Source organism: Talaromyces marneffei, chromosome 4, assembly GCF_009556855.1.
Source record: "Talaromyces marneffei chromosome 4, complete sequence".
Lineage (NCBI taxonomy): Eukaryota > Fungi > Ascomycota > Eurotiomycetes > Eurotiales > Trichocomaceae > Talaromyces > Talaromyces marneffei.
The window spans coordinates 1,494,105-1,508,639 of record NC_072351.1 but is presented as its reverse complement, the minus strand read 5'-3'; the positions used below and the strand labels follow the sequence as shown (position 1 = coordinate 1,508,639).

Here is a 14,535-nt window from a genome sequence, read left to right as displayed (position 1 = left end):
TTGTTGATCCAGCCAGGGCCCCTAGCCCGACGGGTCCGACATCAAACCCTGCTGACGCCGATTGGATAACCTCAAAAAAAAAACGATTGTCAACTTGTGTCAAGGCTTACGAGCAGAGCGCTTGAACTCAACAACTGCTCAACACCCAGTTCGCGCAATCTCCAACAATATCTTTCCACAATACTTATAACAACAATTCATGGTATATAGTCAATCGATCTGATTGACGGAAAGCAAACATGCTCGTCCCCAGTCGCCGTTTCGGCGGCATCATAAATTCGTCGCGAACCTTGCTCGGTGCCTTTGCGCCCTCTTCCACCTTTACACCTGCATCACAATGCGTGAGATGTATTCATCAGAAACGAGCAACGCCCATCGTTCCCCAACCGACTCCATTCGTCCCTGATGTACAGACATTCCTATCCCTGATTGGCCGCGAAATGTCGAAACATGCCAGCAAATTCACCTCCTGGGACAGTCTCTTCTCCCTCTCCTCTACAGAATTACGGGAACTCGGAATTGAACCGGCCAGGCAACGACGATACCTGCTCAGGCAGCGCGAGAAGTTCAAACATGGCATCTACGGCCCCGGCGGAGATTTGGATGTTGTCGTTGATGGCGCTGCTCAGCTTCGTGTTGTTGAGGTTCCCGTCGAGTCTTCGATAACGCAGGGTGAGGAGGTTAATAAGTCGTTGCCGAGTGCATCCGCTACACTGTCGCCGGGAATGCGAAAGGTGATTGTGAATATTGCACCTGATGCAGAGAAGTACGAGTACAAGTCCAGCGACGTAATCAAGAAGTATGCCCATATGAAGATTCATCACGGCTCCATGGTGAAAGGACCATACATTCAAGCCTTGAAGGGTACGAACGGCTCGGCGGTCTTGATCAAAGCGACGGAAGGTATGTGGGAGGATAGACGCGGACAAAAGGTCGATGGTGGTGAACGACGACGGGCTGAAGTCCGGGCGAAGAAGCGAAGTGCGGAGAGAAGGGCTGCTGGTGCTTAAGCGAGTCATTCTCTTTTTCACCAGTGTGACTATGCGGAGATTTTTATTTGGAGGCCCGTTTGTGGCCTCTTGAAAGCCTATTTCATGCCTCTACTGCATCATGTCATGGGGATATTTGTACATTATGTTGGGCTGTCAGCGGGATTTGCGTTGCGGTATCTTAGTTTCCATTCATCACAGAACATGTAAAATTTCGTTACTTCTTTCCATTACCAATGTTCATATTAGAACGAATACTGTGCTTCAAATTCTACTACTACCTAGATAGGAAGGAAAACATCTGAGACGTAAAATTTCATCTTAATTGTATATATAGATAAAGTTGTTCTAGGCATTAAAAGTTCTATATCCCACAAGATATACAGTACTCGTGGTAAGTTTCAAGTAATCTCGTTATGGAACAATATACAAGAATGGAATAGCGATGAACATGTGTATGTCCCGGCCTTAGCTCTAGACATAAACAATGCACGGACTTGCTGACATTAATATTGGTGTGATGTATAGAGAAAAGTGACATTATAGAAAACATGCAGTACCTTACTCCTGAAAAGACGAGACGCCAATGAAAGCCTGGGCATATCAAGCCTTGGTAGTCGCATCCCTTCTCTCGTATTGAACGACAGAGTTCGCCCAGGGTCTGGAGAACAATGACTATAAGAATACATGTTAGCACACAGTCTGAAATCGAAATAATCGGTAAAAAACTTACAGAGTAATCAGTTGCTGGAACACCTTCCACATTTGGCAAGTTCTTGAACTTGAGCTGTCTAACTAATGCCGCACAGATAGCGCCCAATTGAACATATGCAAATTGCTCACCGATGCAACGGTGACGACCGGCCCCAAAAGGCAGGTAGGGGCTTCCAGCACCTTTGCTGATGAGACCATAGCCATAGTCGACTTGCTCGTCATCCTCAGCGGCCTTGACGCCATCCCATCTGTGAGGATCCCATTCCAAAGGCTCAGAGAAGTGCTCAGGGGATCGTGCAGTGACTCCAGGCGATGAGAGAACGTTATGAGAGGTGGGAATGACGTAAGGAGTACCTTCGACTTGAAGGGGGCTCTTGACAGCACGGAGAATAGAGTGAATAGGCGCATGTAGACGAAGAGTCTCCTTGATGACGTTGGCTTGAAGTTCGAGTTTTTGCAAGTTCTCGTGGGTTAGTGGGGGAAGATCGGGACCTAGAACTCGGATCTGTTCCTGGTACAGTTGCTCGGTGATCTTGGGCTGCGAAGCGAGTCGAAGAATGATCCAAGAGATGGTGGAAGATGAAGAATGTTGACCGGCCATCAACAGAGCGATCATCATATGGGCAACCTCCATATCAGGGACCGGGGTTCCATCCTTGTAGACGCAGGACATCAAATTCCAGACCATGTCTTCAGAATCCTTCTCTCCTCCAGCTTGACGACGATGCCGGATAATTTCCATATAAGTCTCCGCCATTTTCTTTTGGGCGGCGTCACGTTTGCGGTTATGAGGGAGAGGAGCCCAGGGAAGCATAAAGTTGATGGGGGCGAAGCCCATATCAAGGTCATGATAGAGTTCCGCGAATGTCGAGTCAAACTTGTCTCGTACCTCCTTGCCTTGAAGAGATCGAGAAGCGGTATAGATTGTGATTTCTGCCATTGTTTTGCCGACATCGATAGTTCCATGAAGTTGTTTGAAGGCATTAGAGTTCGCGACATACTCGTTGACTTCCTTGGTGATCAGTTCGACGTAAGAACGTAGCGCTTCCGAGGTTAACCCAAACTTGACAAACTGCATCACCATTTTCATTAGTATTTTCTTCCAAAAGAGAACTTGCCCTCATATTTTTTTTCTCACCTTCTTCTGTTCCATAAGCTTGGAATTAGGGCAGTCGTACACAACGTGCTTGCCAAACACAGGTGTTGTGAGAGGAGAGTAAACTTCCTCGGCGCACACATCGCGCAATTTCGCGTTCAAGATAAAGTCGTTGCCTTTGGTTCCTAGGAAGACCGTGGTCTTTTTGCCGAGTAGGATGAATGTGAAGATGTCGCCATACTAATTCACAGAGGAGAAATCAGCCAATCTGCCCCGAAGTCATTCTCGAGTCTGTGAGCTCGCCCTTACCTTCTTGCGACATTCAAAAAAGAACTTGTATGGGTCAATACCATAGCTGATCGTGTTGCCAATAAACGGAAACCAGTGAAACACGACAGGAGGTTCATTAGGGTTCTTAAACAACAACTGCGACAACACATTGATCACAACACTCAAGACAATCACTATGGCGAAGCCCAGTCCGGCGAGCACATAGATTGACTGCGTCGAGCTGTGGTCGCAGATTTTATTGAGGGCGGCGGCGAAGAGCCCCATGATGTAGGATGGTCCTCGTTAGGGACTCGATATCAATCACGTTGGACGACAGTAGAAAGTCGGAATGGTTGAGACGGGCAAATGCGGGTTTAGAGAGTGTTAGGATAGTAATGATCGGTGAGTCGAATGTGGCAACGAGGTCCTTTTCCCTTTAACTAGTTAATAAAATATTGAGGCCCGCCAAGCTGCTCTGCTTATCCAGGGGCAACTGGGCCTGGCTAACCAAGATGGGAATAGTCGGCCGGTGTCCTTAATTTTTACCCGGAGTCACGCCACGAACAGTTGAGACATCGTCCAATATAATCGCCGAGAATATTAATCACCTTATGCGAGGAGTGCTAACTATAGTTACATGTAGTATGCACAGATATCTTTTTCATTCCTAAATACTCACTACTAATAATATACACAAAAGCCTTCCCCCCCGAAATTGTTGACATTCCTTTTTACATCAGCCTCTGGTCACCTCGTAGACTCCTCAACGCACATAACTAAATAAACGATTAAACACCGTCGTCGTACGACCTCGCTAGAGGTCTGTCAGAGTAAAAATAAGGAAGGATACAGCGAAGCCTAATTCTTGAGGTGGCCCTTGGAAGGATACCGCGTGCCTGCCTCGTCCTCGTACAAGACTTGGTCTCCGGGGCCACCCATGTTAACGAACTCAGCCGGTCGTCGGTTCGCAGCTGGTCCCGGCTCAGGGTGTTCTTTCCCGTTCTGAAAGCGTTTGTTGGCTGGGTTCTTGCGAAACACCTTCACTTCCTCGTCGTCGTCTTGGACGACATCATGGACCTCTACATCGACAACTGAACTGAGTAGTGTCCGTTCACGTTCAACTTTCCTCCTCGAGAAATCAAGTTGGTCCATGGCGCCAGTCAAGCCGTCTGTGCTGTCAGCAATGCTTGGGAACTTGCCAGTTAGCCAAGGGTGTTCGAGACACTCGTCTACCGTGATACGCTTGTCAACGTTCACAGTGAGCATTCGATCGATTAGATCCAAGGCAATGTCCGGGACGGAATCCCAATAAGGGGAGGGGTAGTCGAATCGGCCCATTCTGATCTGTTGGGCCAGATTGTACGGGTTTTCTGGAGTACAGAGCTCATCGGAGAAAGGTGGGAATCCACAGAGGCAGATGTAAAGCACCACGCCTAGGGACCAAATATCAACGGCCTTGGTGTATCGTCGGTGCCGGGACTCTTCCAAAATCTCGGGTGCGACATCTATTCCATCATTAGTCTGTGTTGCTTCTACTAGAACTGGTTCTATACTTACAACTCGGCGTCCCACATCTGGAGACAGTCAGCTCTGAACGTCTAGAAGTCAAACAAAAGGTAGCTTACAATGTAGTGGTAAAGGAATCTTCTCCAATGATCTTGGCTAGACCAAAGTCTGCCAACTTCACGTGGAGATTCTTGTCTGCAAGAAGAATGTTTTCGGGTTTGATATCACGATGCACAATGCCGCGATCATGCTGCAGAACGAGTTTCAGCCATGTTTCTGAATATAAATGAATCCAGCTTGCTTACCAGGTACTTCAAACCATTGAACAGTTGAAGAAATACTTTACGAGTCTGATTCTCGGATAACTTCTGCTTTCTCACAATGTAGTTGAAGAGCTCACCCTCGGGGGCAAGTTCCAGGACCAAGTAGGCACCGTCGCGCTCATCAAATGTATCTTTTAAACACAAAACGTTCGGGTGGTTCACACTCATCAACAGCGCAATTTCTTGCTGAAGAGCTTCGGCTTGTGACTTTTGCGACTCGCTTTGGCGCCTTTCAAACACTTTGACGGCAAATTTCTTCCCGGTAGCGCGCTCCACGCAAAGGTATACTGTTGCAAAATGACCCTTCCCAAGTTGCTGGAGGATTCTGTACTGCTGTCGGAATCCACTGGTATCCCTTGTCCGTGGGTACCGGAACACAAACCGGGCCTCGTCAATGATTGTAACCTCATCGCCATCCTCAAGCTCCCGGTTCTTATTACGACCCAAGATAGCCTCATTGACAAAGGTTCCATTGCTGGAGAGATCTTCAATAATAGCAACGACGTCTCCGTTTTGTGTTTCATTGAAGATTAAACAATGTCGATTGGAGATGGTTGGGATTTCTAAAACAAGATCTATATACAGACTACGTTAGCGCGCTCCTCTTTTGTAGCATTATATAGGTTTCAGCTTACCGCATTCAGGGTGACGTCCAATCAGATAGCCACCTGGGGGATAGGCCGGCGATTTGGAAGAGTCTAGCTTCTTGGGAGTTTTTGACTGCTTCTTCGAGGTTCGGCTGGGTGAACTTGTTGCTTCTCTGTCAGTCTGGCCGCACGAGCCGTTGTCACAGCTATTCCTTTTCTTCAGCACCAGAGCATGTCCAGCCTTATCATCCAGAGGAATCAGATAACCCCAGACACCTTCCGCAGCTTCATCTTCTACATCGTCTGCGAACGCTCGCGGCGGGTAGACGAATTGAGAAAGCGCTTGTGTGTCACCGGGAGGAGACGAAAAGACTGGCAAGCTGTCTTCCGGACTCGCGATACGGTGCCCCTCGGGGGTGATGGTTACGGCTTTTTGTATATCCGTGGCTGTAGAATCATGGTGTGTCAAAGGCGTTGGAAGATAGGTATTCTTGACCGGGGTTTTGGCGACGGTTGTTGTTTCGGTCTGGGAGGCCAATCGTTCTGAACGTCGCGGCTTTTGTGACTTTGCGACCTCTGGCTGGTCTTCGCTTTCCTGTAGATTCGTAACAATTAGCAAGAGCACTGGCAGGGAAACCAAACTCTGAACAAGAGGCAGAAATTAATACCCGTCGACGCTTCAACGAGCTTCGCTCATTACGAGGCGCCATTTGGAACTGCGTAGAACGATGACGCGTGAAACAAGATGCTTCTTGCGATCAGTCAGTCAGACCAAGACACAAGGACAAGTCAACACGTGGGCGAGGAGAAGATCTGTCAAATGGATTTTATCTCATATTTTGGATAATGCAACAGTCTTTCACTAACAAAATGGCAGTCTAGAAAGAGAGAAGTTAATAGTGAATCGTAATTATTATTGGAATTGTAATTGAGCAGTGGAGAAGGGCGGCTGCACGGCGGAGCCTCAACTGGCCGAGAGAAAGAGTAAGCCCGCCCTTGGACTAGGCAACGATGGGCCAGATAAATATTTTTCTCTCTCTTCAGTCTTCAGCCAATACTTTCAATGAAGAAGCAATGAAAAAGTAGACGGTACAACGAATTAAGACAAACGATGCCATCAATTTTTCTATTATACGGAGTAGTATCTGCCCTTTCTCGCGACCGCGTACCGTATACAAACAAACAGCCTATATGGTAGGACACTCGTGCGCGGCCCATGATATCATCGTATGCCCCTAGACATGAAGCAAGATTCCAGCGTCGATGCCCATAATAGCAGTGCACAGGCAGTAGAAACATGAAGAAGAGAACAGAGATCAATATCCGAGAATGAATAAATACAAAATACTTCAACAAGAATATACTCTGTAGAGATAGAATCGTGATACATCGTAACAGAACGTCCCCCTGTTCTTGCCGAATTTGGCCCAAGCTTTCTGTGGTGACACGCGCGGAAGGCCCTTCGAGCCTCGGTCGGATCTTCCATGTTTGCACCTTGACCTTCCTCGACATATCTATCGATAGACGCCTCTCTCTCTTTCAACAACTTATCTCTGATGCCAGTAACCGGACTCGACATATTGAGTTATTTGCTCCGTCTCGGAGTTTGCTACCATCACAATGGATGCGTGAGTTCCATCCCCACTGCTTTGCCCTCCCGCCACAACCATGACAGATACTGATATCTTTTTTTCGTGTGAGTATAGTCTTACCTCCGGTCTTAGACGCAAAGCCTTCGAGCGCCTCGCATTTTTGGACACCTTAGGCTCCCAGGAGAACTCCTCGAAGCCCAGTGTTAGCCAGTTGATCAACGAATGCAGGCCGCAAAGTTCTCAATCAGGTGGCTTCAGGGATGGGCTCTCCCATGGACACGGCAAAGCTCCCATGGTATGTTTGCTTGTGAACCCATTCAATAGAACCTCTTCGATCTAATGCGTAACTATAGGCGCTCCGGGAACTGGAAATCATCCTTGCTCTGGCTAAAACCTCCTCAAATGTTACTCGCCATGACCAAACCCTGAACCTCACTTCGCAGTTCGCCGGACACTTGACAGAGTCCTACAGCCAGAAATTTCGAGCGTCCCCTTTTTTACACGATATCAAGCCGTCTCCCTGGGAAGCCCTGACACATGGATTGACCAAGGGCCTTCTGAATATCAGCGTGAACGATACCACGGTCCGCGAACATGCCACTGGCGCCATCATGATATATCTGAATAACTGCATGCGGGCTGTGAAGGGAATGGTCAAAGGGGGAATTGAGCGATCCGAGTTCGATGCTGCCATTGGACCAGTCGAGATCTTGATCATCGCCCTTTCATTAGTCGGCTTTCTGGAAGCCGCCTCGCACTCCACGGAGCTGTGGAATGCAACAGAGAAGCTAGCCATGGTTGAGCGGCTAGGGAGTATCCTATCTGTCAACTTTCTCGTAGCAGTGGAGACTGCAGCTTCGAAAATTCGGAATTCGAATGCAACAGATTCCACTTCACGAGATTGGAAGAGATATAATCGAAGATATGCTGCTCAGCGACGGCCATTAGGCGCTATGTTATTGCAGCAGTGCTTCTCACACTTTATCAAGTCTTGTACAGTCACTACAATTCTAGGCCGTGCTGCCCCGGACGATACATCGTTTCTAGAGAAGTATGCAGATGGGAAAGTTGTGGCCAGGATTTCCAATGACGTTGAAGAAGTTGCACTGGTCAAGCACCTTGTAGGCGTTCTGACCGATAAAATACAACTTCTTGAAGACGGCGCCGACTACCTACAGATTGGTTCTCAATGGCAACAGGAACTTGCTTTCTCGGTGAAGGCCTCATGCTTAGTCGCCTTCTTGAACTGTATGGCTTTGAATGAGGAACTGGCCGATACTGACCTGTTGCTTTCATGGCTCGAAGATACTGTGGCCGATCAAAGTCAGATGGCAGCCTTTGATTTAGCAACCACGGCGCTCAAAGTCATGGCGGGCACTGCAAAGCTTTTCCCTGCCAATGCCTCTACTTTGAGCCATCTTTTGTTGAAGTTCATAACGCAAGGTGGCACAAGTCAATTGATTGTCTCCGTCGCAGCTAAGTGTCTCGCAAAAATTCTTGAAGTGTTATCTCAAGATTTTGTAATTACCACGCTCTATTCATTGAGTAATGTCTTGAGCCCGACAACAACGGGTGCTGAACGTCCAGTGCAACTCCCTGCTGAAGCCTCCGGAAGTAGTCCTTCTGTGGATGCTTATCATTCGAATGCCGACAGCGTCGTCTCTCTCTCTTATAATGGCGAGGAGGATTCTACGGTCACGCACCGTAACGTTATACATGCAATTGTCACAATCGCTGTCAACTGTGACGATGAGAATATCGCAGCTCTAGCTCAATCCATGCTCCTTCAAAAAATTGGCAGAATCAGCATCATAGCTGATGCATACATCATACAAGAAACTGCTAGCCTGGCATTAGTTAACAAGCCCTCGGAGTTTCAGCTTTTATTGAAATTCTACACTCGCCTTCACCAAGAAGCTCTACTTAGGGACCACAGTATCATCGCTGACGCAGTCCATAACGCAAGAAACCGTCTGTCTGTGGCACTAAGGCATAGTCCATCCCACAAGGCCACTTATCTCGTGCATCTGTTGGAAGGTATTATCAGTAAAGGGGACGTGTCAGACCTCGGACATGACAAACATAGGGATATTACTCTATCTCCTGACGATATCACCCCATACCTTAAGCCACTCGCGCTTTTGGTTGCGACGGATGTGAATAAAGAGGAGGATGTTGGAGAGCCTACACAATACGATGAAGATACAGCTTCTTTGTTCCGGGATGCCTGGTTCAACATTGCCGTGCATGGGATCTCAGTTCAGTCTGATATTGGACGGCGATATAGGAGTGAGCTATGTGGTATTGCGGAGAAGTCGCCTCCGTTGGTCCCCGAGAATCGGACTGAAATACTAGAAAGTGATGTTGAACTGAATATCATCTTGAGGCGCGGCATGGGGCATCAACGGCTAGCTGAGCAGAGGAAACTTCTCAGTAGTGAGCTTCCAGAGCATGAGTCCAGTCTCAAGCGTATCAGCTATCAGGAAATCATCTTCTTGAATGCGAGCTTATTGATCGAGAGTCTTCGAGCCTCAGCCGGGGACTGTACAAGGATTCTCTTATATTTCTTGGATCCAACACTGAGATCATCTGAATTGGGCAAATGCATGAAAGCTGTTGCGGACAAAGTCATCGATACATATTTGTCCAAAACTCTTTCCGGTACCGGCGAACGTTTTGCTAGCCCACATTTATCCAAGCAGCTCGCGAGGATTTTCATTACTGGCTGTCATCGCATACACCGGGTCCAGGAAGTGGCTTTGGACTGTGCTAGCAAGATAATAAGTCGGTCTCCATCCGTTCTCTGTGATAGAAATCCGCTTTTTGTTTTGTTAGACCTACTTACTATCATGTGGTCATCCTGCCTTGAAAACGACTTGGACGAATACGGATGGAAGTCTACTTTCACAAAAGGCGACGTGACAGTTGATCTATCTGACAATCATGAATCTAGAAAACGGACTTTAGACTTATTCCACTCTCGAGCCAAAGCTTGGATGATAGTCGCTATCAATCTGGCTCCGTTGGACGTGAAGGGTCTTTTACAGGTACCAAGCTTCGCCCTCTTCAGAGAGTATTGTGTTGACTAACAAATCATATTAGACGTATCTCTCTGACTACGAGGATGATGGTGCATATGGTCGCATCTCTTTGGGGCGCTCATTTGCTCTAGAAATGGCGTCTCAAATACCTCAGAGTGACCCCCGATTGAGTATGTGTTATTGACGACAAGAGAATTAAGGATTTTTCTAATGTCTTCCATCAACTAGGCCACATTGAACGCTACGGCGTTGACCACGTCAACTGTGCTTCTGATTTGATTGCTCAGTATACAACCCGCCAAGAATATCGATACTCGGAGTTCGCCCAGGCGAGTGGAAGACGAAAGGAGATTGACCAGACCAGTAGGTTTTCCGATCACCATTCTCGATCTCCACTAACGATTCCAAACCACAGATGGCACAGTTGATCCTTATCTTACGCGGTACATTGAAGTGATAGAGAATCTGCTGAAGCAGCTTTCACTCAGGGTCTCTGCGGGTTATGACCTGTCTAGTCACGAGCTACATGATGCATTACGAAAGGCTGCAGCATTACTTTGCAGAAGCGATGACGATCTTCCCTCAATCGCTCACTATCTTGTTGACATACCATTCCAGTTATTCACAAAGGAGTCCATTAAATTCGGCGTGTCAATCTGGCTAGGTGTTATAAATGAGAACCCAAAAACTGAATCAAGAATCTTGGCGGAGGTGGCTTCCGCCTGGGAGTCTACCACTCTATCTAGGAAGGGCATATTCAATCCTGCTTTCAAGTGAGTCTGCAATTTTGCTAGTGAGAGTTCCGACATATATACTCACCAATCGTAGTCACCCTGACCCTTTCTTCACGGCCATAGAATTACTTCCTTCGGACAAGACAGCACTTCTCCGAGAGCAGCAACGGGCTCAAGACGTTTTATCTCCTCATTTGCGCATTTTGCAGTTCTTCGAAAGTCACTTCAGTGCTATACGGCTGGCGAGTTCACATTTGCAACGCATCTTCTTGCGAGCAATTAGCAGAACGCTTATTGCCTTACAGTATACCAATGGCCACCCTCTTTCTCGAGAAGTTCATTTTCATATCGTCTTGCTAGGATTGAGAATACTTCAATACTCAACCACGCAGAGCCGTCCCTACAAATGGAAATTGAAAGATCAAATATTATCAGCTGCTCTTAGCTGGTTCAGACATCCTCCCAGGTTAGTCATCCGCACTTTCATTGAAATTCCTTGATATGTCGAGCTCATCAAAAGCGGTTTTCAGGTGGTCCTTTGGCGGTAATCGCCTCCAACTAAAAGCCGAAGATCAAGTTCTGAAAGATGTTGAAGACGCGTTGAAATACACTGTAAATTTGTCTTCCTCAAACGTAGGCCGTCGTCAATCATTGCGAAACAAACAGGAACTTCTACAACATCTGATTGAAAATGAACGAATGCGCCTTCGAGTTTGGCTTTATCCCCTCGAGCAGGAAAAGAAGCACTATATAACCGGTTTCGGAGGTAAAAATCAATCTGAGGTAAGTACCTTCTTCAATGACTAGTTTGGTGTTGAGTATTAATGAAGGGAAAAGGCTATCATTGATCAGCTTTTACGCACTGCTTGGGCCGAGAACGCAAGCTTAGCGATTCAGATCTGTACTCGTTTTCCGTCCCAGAAGATCCACAACGATGTGCGTTGGTTACTCCTTAATTTTCCGGAGAAGGCGATGGAAGTTCCGGAAAGTTTGGAAATGATGTTTGGTCCTTCTTTGCCAGCAGATGTTACCCATCAATTGAAGGTATGTTGGTATTCATGCTATTCATGACCTACAGCTGATATGTTACACAAGTATCTTTTATACTGGAGCCCGGTATCCCCTACTGAAGCTCTAACATACTTTCTACCTGCCTATGGAAATCATCCATTCATACTTCAATATGCCATGCGGGCTTTAGAAAGCCACTCCATCGATGTCAGATTCTACTTCGTCCCACAACTTGTACAGGCTTTGCGGTACGATGCCTTGGGCTATGTCGAACGTTACATATATGAGTCTGCCAAACTTTCTCAGTTGTTTGCCCACCAGGTGATTTGGAACATGAAGGCAAACGCCTACAAAGATGAAGATTCTGAAACTGTAGGTTTTGATCCGGAATCCAGTTCCCTATGAGGCTTTCCATTGTGTTTCTAACTTGAAATAGCCGGATTCGATCAAACCTACGCTGGACAAATTCATGGACAGACTAGTGTCCAGCTTCTCTAATGAAGAACGCGATTTCTATGAGCGAGAATTCTCCTTCTTCAACGAAATCACTGGCGTTTCTGGTAAATTACGTCCATATATCAAGATGAGTAAACCAGAAAAGAAACAGAAAATCGAAGAGGAGCTCCGCAAGATCAAAGTGGAGGTCGGAGTCTACTTGCCCAGCAACCCGGACGGTATAGTTGTTGGGATTGATCGCAAGTCAGGAAAACCGCTGCAAAGTCATGCAAAGACGCCGTATATGGCCACATTCCGAATTCAAAAGACTAAAGCACTTGAAGGTAAACCATCAGTAGACAAGAAACAACTTGATAAAGAGAAATCACAAGATCAAGAGACATATGAAGTTTGGCAATCGGCGATCTTCAAGGTCGGGGATGATTGTCGACAAGACGTCCTGGCACTACAATTGATAGCAGCGTTCAGGAGTGTGTTCAACTCTGTCGGTCTAGACGTTTGGGTCTTTCCCTACCGTGTTACAGCCACTGCGCCCGGCTGTGGAATTGTTGATGTATTGCCAAACTCGATCTCGCGAGACATGCTTGGCCGTGAAGCAGTCAATGGACTTTACGATTACTTCGTCTCCAAATACGGTGGAGAAGAATCAACAAGATTTCAAGAAGCCCGCACGAACTTCGTCAAGAGCATGGCATCGTATTCGGTCATTTCATATCTGCTTCAATTCAAAGATAGACATAACGGTAACATCATGATCGATGACGCAGGCCACATCATTCATATTGATTTTGGATTCTGTTTCGATATTGCGCCAGGAGGTGTTCGATTTGAGCGGGCACCGTTCAAACTTACCTCTGAGATGGTAGCAGTCATGGGCGGCGGACCACATCTCACCGGCAACAATTCCAACGGCAGCGGTATTTCTACAGGCGGTATCAACAACTCCTCTTCTAGTAGTTCCAACTCATCACCATCGGGATCCTCCGCCCTTCGTCTTCCCATACCAGGAACACATTCTCATGACCCAACAACCACTCAACCTTATCAATGGTTCGAATCACTCACAATCAAAGCATTCCTTGCATCTCGGCCATACGCCACGAAGTTTATCCAAATCGTCACTATGATGCTTGATAGTGACCTGCCCTGCTTCAAACCAGATACTATCAAGAATCTCCGTGACCGATTTGTCCTTGACAAAACTGAGAGGGAAGCGGCAGATTATATGCGGGAATTGACGCGCAAGAGTTACCTGAATATCTCGACAAAGGGCTACGATCAGTTCCAGTTGTTGACTAATGGTATTCCTTACTGAGGCGACTAACAAACTTACTACTTGACCTTGTTCTTTCTAGTATATGCTTCATAATTATAATCAATCACAATAGTACCTGCTGCTTTATTATTATCCTTGTCGAAATCACGACGAAGCAAGCATGCATTCTAAATAGATTAAGAATTCGCATTTTTACGACATTGAGTGTAGATGATGCAGAAAACTTAATTTCATTTCATGACATTCTTATTCATGCGTGACTTGAATTCAAAGGATACAAACAAGTTGAGTAAATTGACAAATTTCTTATTCCAAATTCCAGTTTGAGCAGTAAAAATGTCAAAATTTCGAGTTTGAAAGTTGAAAATAAGAAAAGACGAATTACAAACGACTTCAACCATACACCTCACAACTCCAGTGATTTTGTCACAATAGATTTCCAGACCACTGAAACATACCCACGGAAAGAGGGAGAAAACAAATGACCTCGACGCCTTTACGAAACTGTGCCCGTTTCGGATGTTTTCGAGGACAAAGGAAATGATGAGGATTACATTCTCGATGAACTCCTTTCCCAGTGTTGGACAATGACCATATATAAGGAGTATGCAATATTGATGAGACCTTAATTCCGTGAGCTTCGTCGGAATAGTCGATATCTTGCCCTTGCGGTGGCCACTCGGCGAGCCCAGTGGCTTGCGCCTTCATGTTCATGAAAAACTTGAGTTCGCAAATAGAGAACATTGCTGTCGTGGATTTGAAATGGACGGCACCATTTCTGAACGATGAGACTGATGCATGGATTCGCCAATGTCCCTGAGATCTAGTTCAAGAGGATTTAGAATAAAATGACTCTCTTCAATATACATTCGACTAGTCTCTCCTGTGTAGTGATGTAATGGATAAATATGCCTTTCGAAATATGCAAACGTCCCGAAGA

At 46.5% G+C, this 14,535-nt stretch overlaps 4 protein-coding genes across 4 annotated transcripts; 2 read left to right on the top strand and 2 right to left on the bottom strand.

Annotated features, from left to right (window-relative positions):
• Nucleotides 1–239: 239 nt before the first annotated feature.
• On the top strand, nucleotides 240–1,010 carry EYB26_005603 (uncharacterized protein; the record flags this gene model as incomplete). Its single annotated transcript, XM_054264888.1, has 1 exon — nucleotides 240–1,010. The coding sequence occupies one exon, from the start codon at nucleotides 240–242 to the stop codon at nucleotides 1,008–1,010; it is 771 nt and encodes a 256-aa protein (XP_054120863.1).
• A 582-nt stretch (nucleotides 1,011–1,592) lies between these two features.
• On the bottom strand, nucleotides 1,593–3,354 carry EYB26_005602 (uncharacterized protein; the record flags this gene model as incomplete). Its single annotated transcript, XM_054264887.1, has 4 exons — nucleotides 1,593–1,664; nucleotides 1,723–2,775; nucleotides 2,842–3,039; nucleotides 3,109–3,354. 4 exons carry the CDS (start codon nucleotides 3,352–3,354, stop codon nucleotides 1,593–1,595), a joined length of 1,569 nt encoding a protein of 522 aa, XP_054120862.1.
• A 573-nt stretch (nucleotides 3,355–3,927) lies between these two features.
• EYB26_005601 (uncharacterized protein) lies at nucleotides 3,928–6,195 on the bottom strand (the record flags this gene model as incomplete). The annotated part of the gene is made up of 6 exons (XM_054264886.1): nucleotides 3,928–4,574; nucleotides 4,627–4,643; nucleotides 4,695–4,825; nucleotides 4,881–5,473; nucleotides 5,534–6,080; nucleotides 6,154–6,195. The coding sequence occupies 6 exons, from the start codon at nucleotides 6,193–6,195 to the stop codon at nucleotides 3,928–3,930; spliced, it is 1,977 nt and encodes a 658-aa protein (XP_054120861.1).
• A 910-nt stretch (nucleotides 6,196–7,105) lies between these two features.
• On the top strand, nucleotides 7,106–13,634 carry EYB26_005600 (uncharacterized protein; the record flags this gene model as incomplete). The annotated part of the gene is made up of 11 exons (XM_054264885.1): nucleotides 7,106–7,113; nucleotides 7,192–7,372; nucleotides 7,431–10,124; nucleotides 10,180–10,288; nucleotides 10,347–10,481; nucleotides 10,534–10,891; nucleotides 10,947–11,318; nucleotides 11,383–11,635; nucleotides 11,690–11,896; nucleotides 11,948–12,235; nucleotides 12,300–13,634. The coding sequence occupies 11 exons, from the start codon at nucleotides 7,106–7,108 to the stop codon at nucleotides 13,632–13,634; spliced, it is 5,940 nt and encodes a 1,979-aa protein (XP_054120860.1).
• Between the last annotated feature and the right edge of the window lie 901 nt (nucleotides 13,635–14,535).